The 21,151-nt window shown below is 35.8% G+C and overlaps 1 protein-coding gene across 2 annotated transcripts in view; it reads right to left on the reverse strand.

Annotated features, from left to right (window-relative positions):
• Positions 1 to 495: 495 nt before the first annotated feature.
• LOC306854332 (TNF receptor-associated factor 4-like) overlaps positions 496 to 21,151 on the reverse strand; it is a 54,527-nt gene continuing 33,871 nt past the window's right edge. Inside the window, exons 2-8 of one of the 2 annotated variants that reach the window (XR_013782824.1) lie at positions 11,400 to 11,451; positions 7,195 to 7,299; positions 6,634 to 6,795; positions 4,759 to 4,920; positions 3,740 to 3,895; positions 1,252 to 2,698; positions 496 to 1,149 (exon numbers count right to left, since the gene is read on the reverse strand). Coding sequence is in view for 1 of the 2 variants with exons in the window: in XM_079392255.1 (XP_079248381.1) it covers positions 2,066 to 2,698; positions 3,740 to 3,895; positions 4,759 to 4,920; positions 6,634 to 6,795; positions 7,195 to 7,299; positions 11,400 to 11,451 (1,270 nt within the window). In the remaining variant the exon portion in view is untranslated. Of the gene's footprint in view, positions 2,699 to 3,739; positions 3,896 to 4,758; positions 4,921 to 6,633; positions 6,796 to 7,194; positions 7,300 to 11,399; positions 11,452 to 21,151 lie in introns of both variants that reach the window. The other variant, XM_079392255.1, reaches the window with a different exon arrangement.

Here is a 21,151-nt window from a genome sequence, read left to right on the forward strand (position 1 = left end):
TTCACCAATGCATTTCCATAACTTTTCTAGCTGTTTGTGATCAGATTTTTTTTTGTTTTTGTAAAAAGCTAATTTCATAGAGACTGCACTCAAACGGAGCAGCTGATGCAACATTTTCAAGCTAACTGCAACTAGAAACCATATATTCACAATAGATGTTTCCATTTTATTACTTTACCAGACCCAACTCGCTGTTATTCCCCAAACTTTTCCACAACCGTGGGAACATTGGCTGCACTACATTTTATTTGATTCTACTCTATGGACAGTAACGTTTCACAAGAACTTATTTGAGACTAAATTGGAGGATATGCTGTTCTTCAGTCAGCTGTGGTTTGTTTCTCCTACAAGAGCTTTGTGTTGCTGGTCCTGTGGGCGGTTCTTGTGGGATTGGTAAACATTTGTGACTGCGGGCCATGTAAACTTTGAGATGGCCAATGGTCACATAACAGAAACTGAGAGGGTTTGTTTTAGCAAGAGACGACACCAGATCTTGTAGACATTGTTTTATTTCAAGTGATATTCGACAAGCAATCATCAAATCAACATATAAAAACAACTGCACCACTTCTAGTCAAGCTTATGTCATGGTGCTTTAAAATAAATACTTCTCAAGAGGAAATAATACAGACATAATATGCCAAATCCAAACCAGACAAAAACAAAACGACCGAGCAAATTTCACAGAGAAGAAACATAAAAAAAGGGTCCATAAAACGTCAACGTACAGCCCCCGAAACTCATCGCCAAAAAAGTATTGTAGAAAACATCTGAAGTACTTCGTAAAATACAGAATCTCAGCAAAAAAATGTCTTTTGTTTGTTCTTTTTCCAGGTTTTCTTAAAATCCTTGCAAAATATTAGCTGGTATCATAGCAAGATTAAATGTGAAGAAGAATGTGCTTTTGCATTTTTTTATTTGTATTCACATATAATATATAATAAGTATCGTCATAGTCCTCCACTGGTCTGTATGGAGCAATGGCAGCCATATTGCACAAGGCTCATCTTCCTCAGGCACATGGAAGAACTCAATTCTCGTTGCTCTAACAGGCAACCATGGCTACCAGCGCTGCTCGAATACGATGCCCTCGCACTCGACGCACTTTGGGGCGGCCGTTGCGAGTGCCCGCACCTTTCTATTCATCATCTGCCAGAGTAAGACAAAGAACAGAAAGAATCAACTGAGCATGTGAGTCCAGAGTTCACATTCGAAACCACCCTCCATTTATGACACAAATTGTTTGCTCACATTTATTTTTTTCACATTTTAAAAAAATGTGGTTCCTTTCACTTGTCCATCTGTCGCAATGCAACAAGCCCTCACACGCTGGTTAAGAATACAGGTTACAGTACAAAAAAAAAAAAACTGATCCGCGTCGTAGATCCTCACAGACTGAATGTAAACAACCTCTCGCATGGCTTTCGATCCGAACCGGAGTGCATGAGCTTCAAAAATGTGTCGTTTTCCATCGTACAGTAACAAAAAAGCTTTAGCACCTCGGAATCGGCCCTAATATTGACTTATCAAATACTACAATGCACCGAACAAGTCTCGAACCGCTAGAGCGAGTTAAGCTACATTTAGTTCACAGTCGTTGTTGTTAGTTTACATAAAATGAGTTAAACCGGAAAAATGTTCCGTTGAGTTTCTTTTCAAGGACCGATGCCGGGCGAAAGCGTGTACACAAAAGGGTAAAAACAGGGTTAGTGTGTGTAGTACGCCGAATGCCAGAGAGCTCCGAAGAACATTCTCAAAGTGCAAAGCTTCACAGTCCGCTTCCATTGTTTACTTGACATCTGTGAGAGAAATAACATAAATTGCGCTTTAAAAATAACATTTAAATTAAATGTTCTAGGCACTACTGAATGTCCAAAGGCGTTGCTGTAGATTGAGGAAGAGAGTGTTAGAAAGCAAATCCAAAAGTGATGACTTTGCGAAAACACTTCTACGTGGGTCCCAGTCGAATAACCAGACAGACGAGCTCTGAGTCTTTTGGCAGAGTTTCTGACAGGAAAAGGGTCCACAAAGACGTACGTCAAGACAAATCGTCGTTTGCACAGCTTCAGGCCATGATTTTTTGCGGGATCTCTATGGAAGCTTTGAGGAAGATGGAGTTGTCGCGGATGTAGTTCCTCTTCTTGATCTCCTCGTGCGAGATGAACTTGGGGTAGCCGAAGCCCAGCGTGCTCTCGTCCAGCGAGTTTCGACTGCTGCACGGTTTTTGGAAGTTCTTCCAGTTGGGATCAGGGTTGAAGGTCTCCGTGATATGCTGAGGTTTGGACAGCGACGGGTCGCTCTGGTCCAAAATGGAGAAGGTGACCTTGTAGGAGAAGGGCCACTCCAACAGGCTGTCATACTCGCCGGGCAGCACGCGGATGTAGATGGATAGATGCGAGCCTTCGCCGCTGCCGTTGCCGTTCAGGAAGGCAGACACCTGGAGCTTGTAGCCGTAGCGGTGCGTGTAGAAGGGTGGGCTGAAGAACTCATGGTTGTTGCGCAGTTTGGCCTCCTGCAGCTTGCGCGAGTAGTCGGTCAGTTTCCAGATGAGAACGCCGTCGTGACTCACCGACAGCTCCTCCATTTCACGTCTCAGCTCCATGATTTCCTGCCGCTGCCGTCCCACCAGATTACACATCATTGTCAGGTGGGACTTTGTGCTCTCTTCCAGGTGTCGTCCAACTGCCATCTTTGGGCACTAGAAACCAGAGCACAGAAGCACAGTGTGAATTCGCTTGGCATTTTTTTATCTGCATGACGCTAGCACAACTATAGACCTTGATTATCATTATAGACATCATATTTTATTTGATACAATTCAATATCCATGATTCAATGTATCAGTGTAATAATTCACAGACCTACAGTATAAACAGGCATATTTAAACATAATTTTAACATTTTTTATGAATATTTTAAAAAATCTAAAATATTTACCCATTACTTTTTCTGTTTTTAAATAAAACATTTTAAATATGTCTGTTTATTTGTCAATTTGAAGAGTGATTAATTATTTACTGTTATTATTTTTTACCTACATTGTTAAATGTATTAATGAAAAATAAAAATGTAAATAAGTACTTTTCAAATTGATAAATAAACACACGTTTAAAACTATTATTTAATTTCAGTCAAATAATAAAAGAATTGATAATATTCTTTCTGTTTATTAAATAAACCATTTTAAAATATGTTTGCTTATCTGTCCATTTGAAAAGGGATTCATTAATCTTTTACTGTTCTTATAATTTAAAAATTATTTTACTGTTACATTTAACTAAATTTGTACTGTTTATTTGAAAAATACATATTTATTTAAACGGTGATTTATTTATTATATTACTATGACATTTAATCTTTCAATTTATTATTTAAAAAAGTAAAAAAAAATGTTTACATGATGTTTTAATTGTTGATTTATTTGTTCATTTAAAAGTGACTTATTTAAAGTGTTATTATTATTTTAAACAATAAATGAATAATGTCTTATTTTAAACAATAAATGAATAATGTCTTTTATTTTTAAGTAACACTAATTGCTGCCTGCAAAATGCATAAAATTAATTTCCCCAAACTCCCTTGATCTAAAAAACTAGCAAAGATGAAATCTCATAGCTGACATCCCATCCATCTTCTACTATAAGCTTCAAATAATTTTTTTACTGACACAGACACAATTTTTACAGGTGTGGAGGAAGGAAAACTGCATCGGGCAGTGTAGTTACAGCACAGGACTCACTCTGTGTTTGCAGCCGGCCTCCTTGAAGGGGCAAAGGACCAGCGCGCTGCCACAGCTCTCCTTCACGTGGTTGGCCAGATCCTCACGTGCGATGTTCGGGGTGCCGCACTGATTAGGACACTGCACGGGAAACCGAGGGCAGTGGTACTGGTGGTTCTGAGGGATGAAAGGCAACAGTCACCATTGACGTGAATCTGTAGGTTGTGCTGTGATTTCTTGAGCAATAACAGCTTGAGCACTGAGGCGTGAGAACTAAAATATGCATGGATTCATGAAATCATCATGAGATCATCTATAAGAGTCGCTGTGCTCGTGTTCCTGTAGCTCTACTGCTGGAGCGTGACACTAGCAATGCCAAAGTCATGGGTTCAGTTCCCAGGAAACATGTACTGATAAATATTAATCAAAGATAACACAAGTAAACACAACATGCAAAAAGTGTCTCTCCCCCCCCACTGTTAGCACTTCTTCTCATTGCAAGTTGCAAAGATGGTTGGCTTAGAATTAAGCTAACATCAGAATCCACTGAAATCAACTACAAGTCTAGTCTCCCATGCAGAGCACTTCAGATTGGTCACTTATGAGGTTCCATGACAGATGTAATACACTAGGCTTTGGAATAGAGGCAGTGTTAGCCAGGCAGCTGAATCTCACAGTGTTTTCAGGATGTATAACTCTATGTGTGTGAACGCAGGTGTTATAAAAAGAAGCTAGGCCAGCCCAAGCTGTTGTTGGCACCAAACCTAGAATCTACTATGAAAGCCAGCGTTTATGTAGTCACAGGCCCACTGCCATCCCACCCTGTGCAGCCTCAAAACGCCTTTAATTCACCTCTGAGCGGCTACTGTTCCATTCACAACCAGCTCTGGACGGGTGTATAGAAAAATCAACAAACACTATTTGCATCCATTTTTTTCTGTGGTACAGATGCAGGGCCACGGCTGAAGGCCGTCACAGTCCAAGTCAGAGGGAGCGCTGAATGATTTGGGTGTAGAGGTTTGCTGTGCTGTGTTGCTCACCTGGATGGTGTCGAAGACGAACTCTTTGCCGCAGTACTTGCAGGGCTGCGTGCGTTTGGGGCATTCTGTCATGGTGTGCTGGGATAATAGTCTCCTCATCATTCTTGCACCACACTTGTTCTCGCAGTACACGCTCTCCTGCGGACAGATGCCCTGGTGGTTCTGAGGGACACGAAAGGAGATGGAGATGTCAGAAGAATTCAATAATGAAATGCCTTCATCTGAAAATTGAGTGTTTAATCTTGTCATTTCACATTATTGACACACTATTGGAAAGTTGCATTGACACAATCTGTATTGTTAAAAGCGCTATATAAATAAAGTTGACTTGACTTGAAGAAGAAAAGAAACTTTGCATTTCCTGATAAAACGACTACATGCAAAGCAGGAAAAGAACATGTTTTAGGCTAGTTTAGGTTCTGCATAATTGAATTGGCAGCATCAGATCTGCTTTGCTGCTGTTGTGACACTCAGTCCAGATCTTTTTTGTCTTCTGAACCATCAGCCATCATCCTGACTCAGCCTTGACAGTGTAGAGGGGGCTATAGATGGTAAAATAAAGGTTCTTTATTGGCATCTATGCTTCCATGAAAAACCTTAAATATTCATGGAATCTCTTCATTGTGCAAAAGGTTATTTATAGTGGAAAAAGTTCTTCACACTAAGAAAAATGTGTTTACTACTTACAATATATAGGCCTACTATGCGATTACCTATTAAATCTGTCAATTCTGACCAGCCAAAATCTGTACACTGGCTCGGACTTTCGGTAACAAGCATCAACTCGCCCAGACTGAAATTAGGGCAAAAGTCATGTACTTTATTCTAGCTTTTACTAGAATGTTTGTGTAATATCATAAATGCCTTGCAAGCACTTTCGTGATGCAAAATACCACTTATTAAAAAGCAGTAAATTGCAAATAAAGTGGTTTTATAATCATAAACTGCAACAATTTAGTGCAATTTTGCAGCCTACCCACAAAACACAACAGAAAGATTCCCATAAAATGCAATAAAAAGGTTTAATTGTCTCTTTTATACATTGTGAGGTTTGTATTAGTATTGGTATATATTGTAAAAATAGGAGTGCCACTACATTAGCAAACAACAGCAGCTCTTGTGCTACTACGAGATCAAGCTGCCAATTTGCTAATAACAACTTCACACATTTCAGAATTACAGCACGTTGAGATACACACAAGCCTCTTTCTTCATGTAGCAATCCTTTTTATAGAGCACGAACTGACAAAAATCAAATAAGAAAGCTAATAAATTTTTGCTAATATGCTAATGAGTGCTGCAGAGATGAAGTTAACAGGTTCCCTCAACAAAAAGCCAGTTAGATTTTTTTCAATGTCAGAAAATAAGACCAACAAAAGTTAATGACTCTTACACTTTCTGTTCATCAAGATAATCTTCAGAAATGAACAACTTTTATGAAAGCCTAAACAGAATGGCCAGACGTAAAGCTGTAGTTATACTGTAAAGAACTACACCAGTCATGATTTCAACGTCATTACCATTAATCTTCAAACAAACTTACAGTTGTCAAGTTTCCGTTAGAATAATTAATAATGAGTCAAGTTGTGACAACCAGTCCCATTTAGCCACTTAGCATGTTAGCAGCTGTCTTTTTCAAGACACGTAAGAGCTTAATCACATGTGGGGTATTATTACATTTATTTTATAGTCATACAATATAATAGTATTTGATGTCGTACAATAAAACATGAAAATACCTTGAGCTTGTGTTGAACACACCTTATTTCAGTGTTTAACCAAAAACCCATTGACTTTTGACTCGTTTCGTGGTTTAAGGACTCATTTCTGCAGCTCTCTATAATAGCGGTCTTGGACGTGATTTGACCGCAGTACCTCATAGGCCTCTCCTGTGAACTCGCTCCCACAGAACTCGCACTTGACCTTGCGTTTGGGACAGTCGTGCTGCAGATGCTCAGGCAGGTCTTTGCGCGTCAGCTTGACGGAGCAGCGGTTGGGACAGGGGATCACATTGAAGGCGCAGGTTGAGAAGTGGCTCTGGGAAAGAAACAGACAAGTATGTTTTGTAGTATATATTTACAGTGACATTGTTCCCATTTTTAGACCAAATATACCTAGTTCACCCAAAAACAGCTGGTAGTACCCATTGACTTCCATAGTATTATAGAAGTCAATGGCTACCGTCAACTGTTTGGTTACAAACATTCTTCAAAATATCTTCTTTTGTGCTCAACAGACGAGTAAGTAATTCAGGTTTGGAACAACAGGAGGAAGAGTAAATGACAGAATTATCCCTTTAACACAACTACAACATAGTCAAACAAATCACATAGAGAGACAACCATGCAAGTTAGCAGACAATACTGCTACAGCTACAGCTATATAGAGAGACTACTATTTTTAAAAAGCATCAGAAAAATGACAAAGCATCGTTACCTGTAGTTGTTTCATTTGGCCGGTCCAGCGGCAGCCCTCTTCACTGTGAATGCAGCGGATGGGCAGCGCCAGTATCTGCTGCTCCAGCTCAGGGTCAGGGTAGATCTATAACACACCATTACACCAAGGACACATTAATCAACATGGTCTCCTCTCCTCAAACACACTCATATATTAATCACTCAAGGACAGGACAGAGGTCTGGATTTAAACATTCACTTATTAACTCAGACACAGTAAACACCTGTGGCTTCTCCCACGCTAAAAGGGGATTGTCTGTTGATATAATTACAGCAAATGTCACGTCATTCATAAAGATGGGTGTGAGCACTCGAGTACTCGGAAATGACAGCTCTGATGGTCCATAAGACATAATTGTGTAACTTGTGTAAATTGTATGAGTTTTTCATAACATTTCACAACAAAAATGTTCAAATGTTCACATCAAAATGTTTAATTGCATCATTTTTAGTGATATAACACTCCCACAAAATTGATGAATGTAGTTTGCATGACACAATTCCTGATATGGCTGGTGCTAGACTGCAATCCACATACTTGAATTTTCTCTAAAAGCGTGTAAATTCAAGATATACAGCTGGTTCTAATGTTCTTTTCCATCAGTTGAACATAAGCCACTATCAATAGAAAATGTACACAAACATTTTTTTAAAAGAAATTTAATATATAATCATCAATAATCAGCATAATGTATATATAAAGATGAATATCTCAGTATCTTAAAATTTAGTTGGCATTTTTAAAATGCATTAAATCATAGTCAGTTGCAAGTTAATGCTTTTATATTGTTATTCCAAGAAAAAAAAAATGATGCAAACCGTGAAAAAAAAACTAAAAAACTAAAATGAATTTTGAAAAACTGGGAAAAGAAAAATGCTTTGTCAAAAACACAAATACACTGCTGCACGATCAAATTCAATTGCACGGTGATGGATGACCTCAACTAGAGCCTGTGAAACGAGCGTGTACACGTGCATCTGTGTGTGTGTACGTTAGATACAGAGGCTATTGCATCTTCCCTTCATCCATAAAGTCGATGAAGGATGAGATGTTCCTCCATCCAATCAGCCCAAATCCCCTGCCTGCAGGATTTACGTACACACACAGATCTGCAGCGTTACGACAGCACTGCAGACGCGGCCGTTCGCCACCCATGTAGTCCCATATGGAGCCGTTCCCCTCACCCTCCCAACCACACACTCAAATTCATTTTCATTGACAGATTTTCTGGCACACTAAGATAAACTCTCCCAACTGTGCCATTCTGCCGTACACACGACGGCTCAGAATTTATGGAAGATTTGTAGATAAAAAAAACAACAAATTATATAAAAGTACTAAAAATACAACATCACGTGTAAGTAGGCGAGCCTTCAGTATAAAAATGGTTGGTTGCTAGTTGGCGTCCCTACTTGACTGCAATATCCAACTTTATCAAGCGGCAGATCAGTGACTGCACTTCCACTTGTTATTGTGTTGACAATAACAAGAAAGTAACAAACTCATGCTGATCAGCTTTGTCACTGTTAATAATTGGGTTCCAAATCCTCATATTTTTATGCACATTTTTGAATATCACATATAAAGTCCGCATGGAAACACCTAAAACCTGCATTTGTTTAATTAAAAATACAGTAATATACAGATATATTGTGAAATGTTTTTACTATTTAAAATAACTTTTCTATTTTAATATATTTTATTAAATGATTATATATGTTATATTATTGTATTATATTTTAGATTTACAAATTATAAATTAACTAATTATTAATTAACTAATACATTTTAATTTGAATTATTCAAATTATTTATATATTTATATTATTCCTGTGATGGTAAAACTGAATTGTCTGCATCATTACTCCAATGTTAAGTGTCACATGAGCCTTTAGAAATCATTCTAATATGCTGAATCAATGTTGAATTCTTTTTTTATGCAGTTTTTTCAGGAATCTTTGATAAATGGAAAGCTCAAAAGAACAGCATTTATATGAAATGTAATCTTTTGTAACATTATAAATGTCTTTACTGTCACGTTTGAGCAATTTAATGCATCCTTTCTGAATAAAAGTATTAATTTCTTTCAAAATTAGAAAAATTTGAAATAGTTTTGACAGAGTAGGTGTACCCAATGAGACATGAGACATGGGGTTTGCCCCAAACAGGCAAAGACAGGTACTGAACAGCAGCCCTGCGGAGGTGGATGGGTAGTCTGTGGGCGGCTGTCAGGTTTTTAAAAATGACTGCTTGTGCAATAACTGTGTATGTTCAGGCCTCATGAGCATCAGACGCTCCTGCGGCACTCCAGGCTTTCCAGGATGAGTAGAGTTATCCCGCCGACTTCATGCAAATCACAGCTTCAACGGATTAGTGCGCTAAAGCTCTTTCCAACACAGAACAGGTTTAACTCTGTGCATGTGCCCTTCCAGAAGCTTGTCAAACACACTGCAGGAGAAGATGACTCAGATGTTAGAAGAGTTTTTAAAAAGAACACCGTAATAGGGCTGAAATTTGGATAAGTGGGAGATGAATTTAAGCCAAAATAATTTGAGTTTGATTAAACATCATTTTTCATTTTCTGTACAATTATGTATGATTATATAAGTTGCATTGTATTACTTGCAGACTATTTTAGGTCTCATCCCACCAGTTAAAAAACTAAACACAGATTTAGAGTAGCTTTAAAATCACTGTTGTTACATTGAAGGTATGCTCATCATCTGTGAAGCACTTCTCATAATCTCACTCTCTAGGGCAGCGTAGGAGAAAAATGACTCTTTAATGAACACCGATACTTATGGCATTTTTCCCAGCTCAACCTGATTAATTAACTAAAGAGCAAGATGAAAAATTAGCCAATACTTTAATTAAAGATTTGGTGAAATTCATTCTTTAATGTGGCGTGGTGCAGATTAGCTGAACTGCAGAGTATAATTGCCTAACTGAAATATTTTGTGAGGAGGAGGAGGAGGAAGAGGAGGTGGAGGCCACTATATTAATATTTAACACCTTCATGAAGAGATTAACCCTTAATCACTTTTAAACTCTTTTATAAACTCAACACATTTTTGCCATACTTCAGTGATTCTCAACCAGGTGTGTGTGTGTACATACACACATTGTTTCTGTTCTTTTCAGTTCAGGAACTTTAAAGACACTTTATTTCTTTACTTTACACACATTTGATGTCCCATTATGTGCTATTTGCCCAGTAAATTACTGTATTAATTAATTAATTTAGTTAATTAAAATAATAATTCTAAATGATTCTGCATGATTTCTAGTATAAAATTTGTTAAATATATGTATATTTTTATTTTTAGGTCTTAATTTTTTCTGTTCATTTCAGTTTTAGAAAACATTTTGTGGACTTTATGGACATTTCATGTTTTACTTTATTCACAGTTAATTTCCCATTATGTATCATTTGCATGTAAATTATTATATTAATGACAATTTAAATAAAATTCATAATAATGCTAAATGATTCCACATGATTTCTGGTATAAAATTAGTTAAAAGGAATAAATTGGACCACTGTTGTGAGTTTAAGGTAAAATGTCTATTTTTCGATATGATTTGTTTTCTGTTCATCATCTTCAGAAAACATGCCATGTAATTACTGCATTTATAGCAGTTTCAATAATATGAATAATAATGCTAAATAATTTTAAATGATTTCCAGCATAAACTAGGTTAAAACGAATATATTTGTCCAAACAACTCAGGACTGTTTAGATATATACTTGCATTATTTATATATGTATAAATGTTCCGTTTAGTGGTGCAGAAAGACCACACTGCCGCATTAAAGCAACATCAAATATATTCTGTCATATTCCAAACTATGTGTCATCTCTGTCTCTTTCTTCCTTCCTTCTTTTCGACATTCTCAGGGAAATGAGTGGCCTGTAGTAGTTCATTAGTGTGATTACTCGGGTGGTTTGAGAAGCGTGGACGAGGGCCGAGCGCCCGGGGGCAGCCAGTGACTCACAAACATAGCCTACTATTTGTTGACACATTAGCATTTCGCTCTCTCTCGCAGAGCCATTCGAGAAAAGTTGTACTTGGCCCCTGAAACTCCACTGTACACTACAGGGATGTGACTGACTGTGGGAGATTGATCTGTAATCTGGTCTACAGCAGAATGGATGAGAGACTAGCGCTGAGTGTATTATTACCTTGGCGTAATCCAGTGGGAGCTGGTCCTCCGGGCATTTGAAGACCCCCTCACTGCAAGCAGAAGAAAGGAAAGATGTATTTTCCATGAGCAGCACACAACAAATCAGATTCAAATAACTGATTCAGTTCAGGGTTGTTCTAAACAGCAGATTCAGTGTAAAAGCATCTGAAAATAAATTACAGGAGGAAACGAGATTTTCTAAAGAAAACATGAGGGGCGAGTCCAATCATCAAAGTAAAAAGTAATAACATTTTCTTTGAATACATGTATGTACACATCTATATCATAATAATTTTTTTTAAAGTAAAAAAATGCATATTTTTATCACACATGGCATTTCCCATGTGTGACCCAGTCTTATCATAAAAAGGTCAAATTATCTGATATTTAAGAAACTTTTCTTTCAGTGATGGCATTTCTTACAGTGTTATTGTTAACATTAAAAATATAAAATAATTAATGCTGTCAAACGATTAATTGCGATGAATTGCATCCAAAATAAAAGTTTTTGTTTACATAATATATGAGTGTGTACTGTGTATATTTATTATGTATATATAAATACACACACATACAGAATATATTTTGAAAATATTTACATGTATACATTTATATTATTTATATAACAGATAAATATATTTAATATATATACAAAACATTTTTCTTAAATATATATACATGTCAGTGTGTGTATTTATATATACACATAATAAATATACACAGTACACACTCATATATTATGTAAACAAAAACTTTTATTTTGGAGATCGCGATTAATCATTTGACAGCACTAAAAATAATGTTTTATTAATTTAAAGCTAAAAAATTAAATATTAGATAAAAACTTTAACTTTAATGGAAATTAGCCTTTCTAAAACCGAAAAAAAGTTTCCGCTTTAAAAGTTTCAATAGTAAAATAGTTAAAATAGAAATAAAAAAGGAATGAAAATAATAGACAAATAATACTACAATATTATGCAAAACTTATTTATTTCCAATTTTTTCTTTGTTATAATTATCAAGACCGTTAAAACACCCCAACATTTTATTTTTTATATCTGAATGTATTTTTATTTTTATATCTGAATTAATTTTTTATACGGAAATTATTTTGCACACCGAGGAAGGCTTTGAGCTGAAACGTTTGTGTCTTTTCCCATCAGCGATGAATGTAAAATAAAACATAAAAAGAAAACTGTTTTTGTGAGTCTCTAATATGGAAATAAAAAACATGCTCATCACAGAAATTATAAAATTATATTATAATAAATTAAATCAATAGGACAAAAAAGGCGCTATTCATGTCTGTGGCAAAAATAGTGCAAGATGATTTACTCACTGAAGTCTAATGCTCAGGATTAGCGGTTTGTTCAAACCCCTCACTTTAAGTATGCACACCAGTACTGAATCACGCCTTAGCCTGCACCACTAAACACCAACTTTCTGTCTGACTGGAGGAGGGCCCTAATCTGGGCTCTTTGCCTTTTTTTTTACTAGGATGAAGGTTAATTATGTACCCTAGTTGTGAACTGCTTACAACAACGCTGAAAGGAGCTGAGAGAAAGACGCTGTGGTGGGACATAAAGAAGAAAAAAGGAGACATGAGATTTATCCCGGCTGTGAGGCGACCAGCTGAGAGGGGCGTCGTGCCTCATTAGCGGGGCCCCTCTGGCAGCAGGGGCTGTCCAGAACACTGATGTCGCCATGAAATATTCACATGGTAAATAAATGGAAGTGTCTGCAGATCACACTGACGGCCGTAGGGGGAGGTGTGTGTGTGTGTGTCATTGTGTCCAACTGTACAGTGCTGTTATTTACATAAAAAGAATCCAAAAGGACCATCTGTGGAAGCGTCCCAAGAGATGTGTTAAAACGGCCCCTCTTCTGCCTGTTACTGCCTACAGTGGCCATTAAATAGCACTTATGAATGTGACACTACAGTGTGTGCCACATACAGTACCAGTGATATTTTAGTATCATTTATATACCCTACAAAACATTTGGAGTAGAATCAAATTTGGTGTAGAATCAACTCAGAAATTGCTAAATTTCACATACAATCATAAAGAAATGGCATGTAACACATTGAATGAAACATGAAATTTTGAGGTTGAAAAACTGAAATAGTAAAAAGCACTGTTGTTAAATCATTACATTGCACAAAAATAATTTTCTTACTCAGAATTTGTGTCGTTTCCCAGTTGAAATATCTGAACTTTCTTAAATCAATATACATTTACCTGAAATGCAAAACGACTTCGATATTAAGGCTTTTTTTCAAAAATCTAAATTCAGTGAATTTACGCTTAAAACAAGACAAAATCTAAAAATCAACTAAAAATGCATCTTGATTTAAAATGTCTAGAATTTGTACTGGGGAAAAATACTAAATTTCTGAGCAAGAAAATATATATATATTTTTTTTCAGTGTACTAGTATTTATTCATATTTTGAATAAGCACTTATTTTAATATTGATTTAATTTTAATTTAAGTTTTAGCAATTTGTTTTTGTGCTTTTTTCATTTGTATTAGTTTATATATATATATATATATATATATATATATATATATATATATATATATATATATAGCTTTAACTTTTGTATATTTCAGTTTTATATATATATAATCTATCTATCTATCTATCTATCTATCTATCTATCTATCTATCTATCTATCTACATACATATATACATACACACACACACACCTAGTGCTGTCAAACGATTAATCACGATTAATCTTTTGACAGCACTAATACATACATGTATATATATATATACACATACATATATATATATATATATATATATATATATATATATATATATATATATATTAATTTTAGTAATCATTTAAAATATATAAAAAAATATATAATATTTAAATTCTCTTAACTTTAATTTTCCTCTAATATATATTCATTTTAATTAATCACTTTTGTTTGATACAATTGATTTTTAATAGCTAACACTGCCGCATACAAAGTGAACTGCGAGTTCAATGTCTTTATCTATAATGAAAAACATAAAGAAACATTTCACAGTACCACGAGACCTTGTGAAAGGCAAAACAAGTCGATACTGAATTCTTCCCTGACTTTTAAACAAACCAGGCCACAATGTCTCCATTGATATTTTCTCTAATGTAAAGGGAATGACACATCACATGACGAGGACGGTCCCGAGCCTATTTGGGGGCCAGATGGAAAGGGCTTTAACGCCTGAGGTGACGGCAGGCAGGCACATCTATTAAGGTCAGTGTGTCAGTAGGGCCACAATTAATGCATCGGGATTTAACAAAAAAGTCAATCAATTACCCACCAGAGGCAAGCCTATTAATGCAAATGCACGCTGGACTATATTTCTAGACCATCAGTGTGGTTCCAATGGGACTGTTCAGCTTTTTAGATGCACTCTGATTTACAACCGAGAACCGCCTCTTGACTGATGAACAAATATGAGACAGAGAGGTGGGAAGGTACACTGGAAACTCATTTCTTAGCATGCAAATAAATGGCTTGTCAGACTGATACCTTCCAGAGAGCAAGAGAAAACCGGCAGCAATACATTCATCTGCTGAACGCCTCTAATTCGTACTGACTTTGAAGCACTGCCTCATTTGCTCAGACTAATTGTTATGCTTCAGCGCTGTATTAGCGTTAGCATAAGAAGGACAACATTAGCACATGCATTTCATCTTCAGTGCTAAGGCAAGTATAAAAGAAACACTTCAAAACCCTTGATGCCTGGCCCCTTCTCTATGCTTTGAATGCCTCACATTAGGGAACCTCTTGCATTTTTTCTCTTAACTTTACAAGAGTGCTGATCTGACAGATTTGAGTTGAAGGGAAAGATGAAAAATCTGTCATCATGTACTCACCCTAACATCGCTTCAAACCATATGTCGCTCAAACATCAAATTTTATTCATGCTTGCACATATTCAAGACACGAAGGGTAAGATTTTCAGTAAAAAACTAATTGCACATCTTGAAAAAATAATAATATATTTTTAAATGTAATCTGTGGAAACCGAACCCAAATGCTAACTTTAACTCATAATTACGGCTGTCAAAGTTAATGTGTTAAATTGAGATATTTACACAATATTTTTTAGATATTTACCAAATTTAAAACAGTAAAAACATTAAAACAACTATTAAAACAGCATGAAATAAGATCAAAGTTTGCATATTTTTTTGTTAAAAATATATAAAAAATATATAGTTGTTGTTTATATACAAAACTGTGTGTAGGCTATATTTGTTTTTCTTTCTTAGTGTTTAAAACTAAGGCTGTTTTTAAAAAGCAGAATGAACCAGTAATAATATTAATACTATCTAATATGTATAAACTACTTTGAGTAATTTATTTATTTTTTAAATAAATAATTACTATTATTCAGCATAAATCAAAAGGGACAGTATAATATTACCAAAGCTTTCTTTTTAAATAAATGCTGATTTTATTTGCTAATTTATTTATTAAAATAAATTTCCACAAAAATATTAAGCAAAACAACACATTTATGTTTTCCACATTTATAATAATAACAATAAATGTTTCTTGATCAGCAAATCAGCATATTAGAATGATTTCTGAAGGATCGTGTGACTGGAGTAATGATGCTGAAAATTCAATTTTGCATCAGAGAAATTAATTATATTTTAAAATATATTAAAATAGAAAAAGTTGATTTAATATTATAATTATATTTAAAAAATTTTACTGTATTTTCGATCAAATAAATGCAGCCTTGGTGAGACTTCTTACCAACGCAACCTTCCAAACAGTAGTGTATAATATAATATAATATAATATAATTAGTGCTGTCAATCGATTAAAAAAATTAACTAATTAATCACAATTTTTTCCTGAAATTAATCGCGATTAATCCCACCTAACATTAAACTTTTTAAATCTACTTTTATATTGCAATAATTTCACATTTAATCTTCAAATTAATGTAGAAACAACATAAAGACGGTATATTTTTAATATTTGATTAATGGCATCTTTTTAATGAATGAAGGCCAGTATCACTGACACCAGTATTGATGTCTCTATAAAATAATTATTTTTTCCCTAATATTTAACCATTGACTATTGCCATTCAACATTACAGTATAATTGAGAGCCATCAATTTTAATATTTATTAGACTTTAATAAAAATAACTTCTAATTTAAGTGAATTTCTCATAAACACAGTATAACCAATGTCATTTTTAGCTACCTATGCCCTTCAGCAAGTAGGAAATATACAGAAATTGAATAAAGTTATCAAACACTAAATTCTAAATTAAATACAGATGAGTCCTTAAAGTTATTGATTTCCTTTTTTTTTTTTTCTTCTTCTTAGATGAACAGACATCACAGCAGCTGGGTTAATAGGTTATTTTGGCTGCTTTTTCTTTAAGAGCTGCCGAGGCGGATCTGACACGCATCGTGTTTTCTCTCTTTACACTTACTTTACATTTTCTGGCCCACTTCAGGTCTTAAAGTCTCTATTAATGATCTGACGAGTGTGTTAGATGAGTGAGAAAGTGCAGGACAGTTTTGAAAACCATTTCAGAGACATGTTCTTAAATGTTACTCATATATTTCACGCAAGCACAGCTTTAAGGCAGTTTCAATCACCTTCATGACTTAACTGACCTCGACATTGCATGCACATCGTTTCTTTCGCGCTTTGATATGAAATGATAAAGGCTACAGCGTGCGGCAGCGCCTTTGTTCAGTACAGTACAGTTTCCGCGCTCCTTTGACTCACGCCGACGCTGAAGTGAAGTTGAAGCACGCGTCTGAAACATCTCCTATTTGAAATGCTCGTAAAGACGTTCTGTGACTAAATTAGCAAGAAAAAAGAGACAGAGGCAGCAGTTGTGAGTGGGGTGGCCAACACTAGCCCCGCCCCTGTGTTAACGCCATTAAATATTTTTAACGCGTTAAACTGAAAAAATTAATCACCTGCATTAACGCGCTAATTTTGACAGCACTAAATATAATATAATCACAAAATCATTTTAAGGCACTTGACTGCTCCAAATCACACGCGAGCAATGGGGCAGATAAGTGAAAGGTCCGTGTACGTTTTGATAGTTTGTTTTCCAATTTGAAACGAAATAAGCAGAAACGAGAAAACGGCACCTTTATTCGTTTTTTCGTTTTTTTGAAAAAAACGAAAAAACGAGATTTCGGCTTGATTTTTCGTTTTTTAGTTCAGAGGCATAAAACGAATAAATGACTTCAAAATTCGTTTTCCACATGTGGGCGGTCCTTAGACGCCCCCTTCCGCCGATTGGTCAAGCAAATCTGAGCATGTGACGTCATCAGTAGTCGCTCAGGTCTGTTCAACAAAATAATAGTCCTCTAACGTTACTATGGCTACCGATTCTTAAACTGTACAGGGCAGGTCCTGTTGGGCTTTCTTCTGTGCAACTTTACGCGTTTCACAGAAATCTTTACATCAGAAATATTAAATATTAGTCTGCCACCAGCCCGTTTTATTTAGCTGTGCAGAGTTAAATCTGTGTGGTGAAGCTGCAGAGAGGATCACTGACCAGTGTTCAGTCAGCAGTCAGAACTTGGGTACCTATAATGGTGAAATACATTTGTACTGAAAATGACCCGCGAGTATGATTGACAGGACGATAGCGGAGGCAATTAAAAGCGCAATATAACTTCTGTTAACAAAAACATATTTATATATTTTTTTAATATAAGTGGCTTTGTCTTTGTTTTAATCAAATAATTGTGAACCACAAACCGAGCCTTCGTTTTAAAGGGCGATTTCCAAATATATTTTATTTATTTGTTATAATATGGGTATTTTATGTCACCCGTCTTATTAGTTTGATTATAGTAGGCTATAGGCGAGTTTTTTATTGTACTATTTTACTGTTGTTTTTTAATTAACAATATATCATAACAATTTATAAAGATCAAAATCTACAGAAGAGATTAACAAATAACATTGGTGTTGTCATAAGTTAACTAATCAATGGGAAAATTTCCTCACCGGCACAACCCTATTCTTAATGTTGGCTACATGTTACAGATTTAATGTTGAGCACATAATGTTAAAGGCTTCTTAAATACCATTACACTCGGTTGAAGAGTCAAGAAGGATGTGTTAATTTACTGTAGATTTCAATCTGTCATTAGTTGGTGACCCGGTGTAATTATAATAGCATAAATAAAAACAAATACACGTAATAGGCTATGTATGCCAATAGGCAAAACACATCTGCTTTTCCTCTAGATCACTTTACTATGGGAGCCCGTTTCCGCCAATGAATAAAACATAAAACAAGGTAATTGCGACTTTTTATCTCACAATTCTGGCTTTTTTTCTCGCAATTCTGATTTTATAACTCGCAATTCTTACTTTTTTTCTCACAATTGCGAGTTTATATCTCACAACTCTGACTTTCTCGCACCATAGCAAACCACTCTCCGTGTAAGGCTTTTGGACGCGGTTGGACAGTAGCCTACCATTACCGCCGGGCTTTCAGACACAACATTCTTCATTTCTTTATAGTTCTGAGTTTGAGGCAGCTTCTATCATGTTATTTTAATAACAGCTGTCACGTAAAGCGCGTATTATTGTAACACGAGAGTGGATATATATGAATGCACGCAGGTGGATTTCCTTAACTCTCGCATAAAGCGCGCTTTCATCTCTATGCTCTTGCTATAGAATTATCTTATCTCCTGTATTTAATGTTGTAAGATATCGACCAAGCAAGACATCCCCAATGAAAATTATAAATAAATTATAAATAAATGAAAATTATTTAGTCAATTATACAGGTCCTTTTCAAAAAATTAGCATATTGTGATAAAGTTCATTATTTTCTGTAATGTACTGATAAACATTAGACTTTCATATATTTAGATTCATTACAACACAACTGAAGTAGTTCAAGCCTTTTATTGTTTTAATATTGATGATTTTGGCATACAGCTCATGAAAACCCAAAATTCCTATCTCAAAAAATTAGCATATTTCATCCGACCAATAAAAGAAAAGTGTTTTTAATACAAAAAAAGTCAACCTTCAAATAATTATGTTCAGTTATGCACTCAATACTTGGTCGGGAATCCTTTTGCAGAAATGACTGCTTCAATGCGGCGTGGCATGGAGGCAATCAGCCTGTGGCACTGCTGAGGTGTTATGGAGGCCCAGGATGCTTCGATATCGGCCTTAAGCTCATCCAGAGTGTTGGGTCTTGCGTCTCTCAACTTTCTCTTCACAATATCCCACAGATTCTCTATGGGGTTCAGGTCAGGAGAGTTGGCAGGCCAATTGAGCACAGTAATACCATGGTCAGTAAACCATTTACCAGTGGTTTTGGCACTGTGAGCAGGTGCCAGGTCGTGCTGAAAAATGAAATCTTCATCTCCATAAAGCTTTTCAGCAGATGGAAGCATGAAGTGCTCCAAAATCTCCTGATAGCTAGCTGCATTGACCCTGCCCTTGATAAAACACAGTGGACCAACACCAGCATCACTGACTGTGGGTACTTGACACTGGACTTCAGGCATTTTGGTATTTCCCTCTCCCCAGTCTTCCTCCAGACTCTGGCACCTTGATTTCCGAATGACATGCAAAATTTGCTTTCATCCGCTGAGCAACAGTCCAGTGCTGCTTCTCTGTAGCCCAGGTCAGGCGCTTCTGCCGCTGTTTCTGGTTCAAAAGTGGCTTGACCTGGGGAATGCGGCACCTGTAGCCCATTTCCTGCACACGCCTGTACACGGTGGCTCTGGATGTTTCTACTCCAGACTCAGTCCACTGCTTCCGCAGGTCCCCCAAGGTCTGGAATCGGTCCTTCTCCACAATCTTCCTCAGGGTCCGGTCACCTCTTCTCGTTGTGCTGCGTTTTCTGCCACACTTATTCCTTCCCACAGACTTCCCACTGAGGTGCCTTGATACAGCACTCTGGGAACAGCCTATTCGTTCAGAAATTTCTTTCTGTGTCTTACCCTCTTGCTTGAGGGTGTCAATGATGGCCTTCTGGACAGCAGTCAGGTCGGCAGTCTTACCCATGATTGCGGTTTTGAGTAATGAACCAGGCTGGGAGTTTTTAAAAGCCTCAGGAATCTTTTGCAGGTGTTTAGAGTTAATTAGTTGATTCAGATGATTAGGTTAATAGCTCATTTAGAGAACCTTTTCATGATATGCTAATTTTTTGAGATAGGAATTTTGGGTTTTCATGAGCTGTATGCCAAAATCATCAATATTAAAACAATAAAAGGCTTGAACTACTTCAGTTGTGTTGTAATGAATCTAAAATATATGAAAATCTAATGTTTATCAGTACATTACAGAAAATAATGAACTTTATCACAATATGCTAATTTTTTGAAAAGGACCTGTATATGAAGAGTTCAGATGCAAAAGCTTAAATGCCATCTGAAATTCTCTTCTAAAATTTGTATTTTTCGTTTATATTCAGTTATTTTAATTTAACCCTCTGATGGTTTAAATCTCTGTACCCTATAGTTTTTTTTTGGGGTCTCAAGAGACCCCAGACAATAACATTTAATTTTGTAACAAGATAATAGTTTTTTTTTTACAAATGTAATTTTACTCTGTTTGTTAATGTTTTTACTCAACATTTGTGCAGTTTTTGGAGGATTTATGATATCTTTTAAATTTCTATAAATAAATACATATTTATTTAAATTACAAATTTACAAAAAAACAGCATTTGATGTAAAATTCACTTTATAAAAGGCCCAGA

Source organism: Barbus barbus (genome assembly GCF_936440315.1).
Source record: "Barbus barbus genome assembly, chromosome: 34".
NCBI lineage: Eukaryota > Metazoa > Chordata > Actinopteri > Cypriniformes > Cyprinidae > Barbus > Barbus barbus.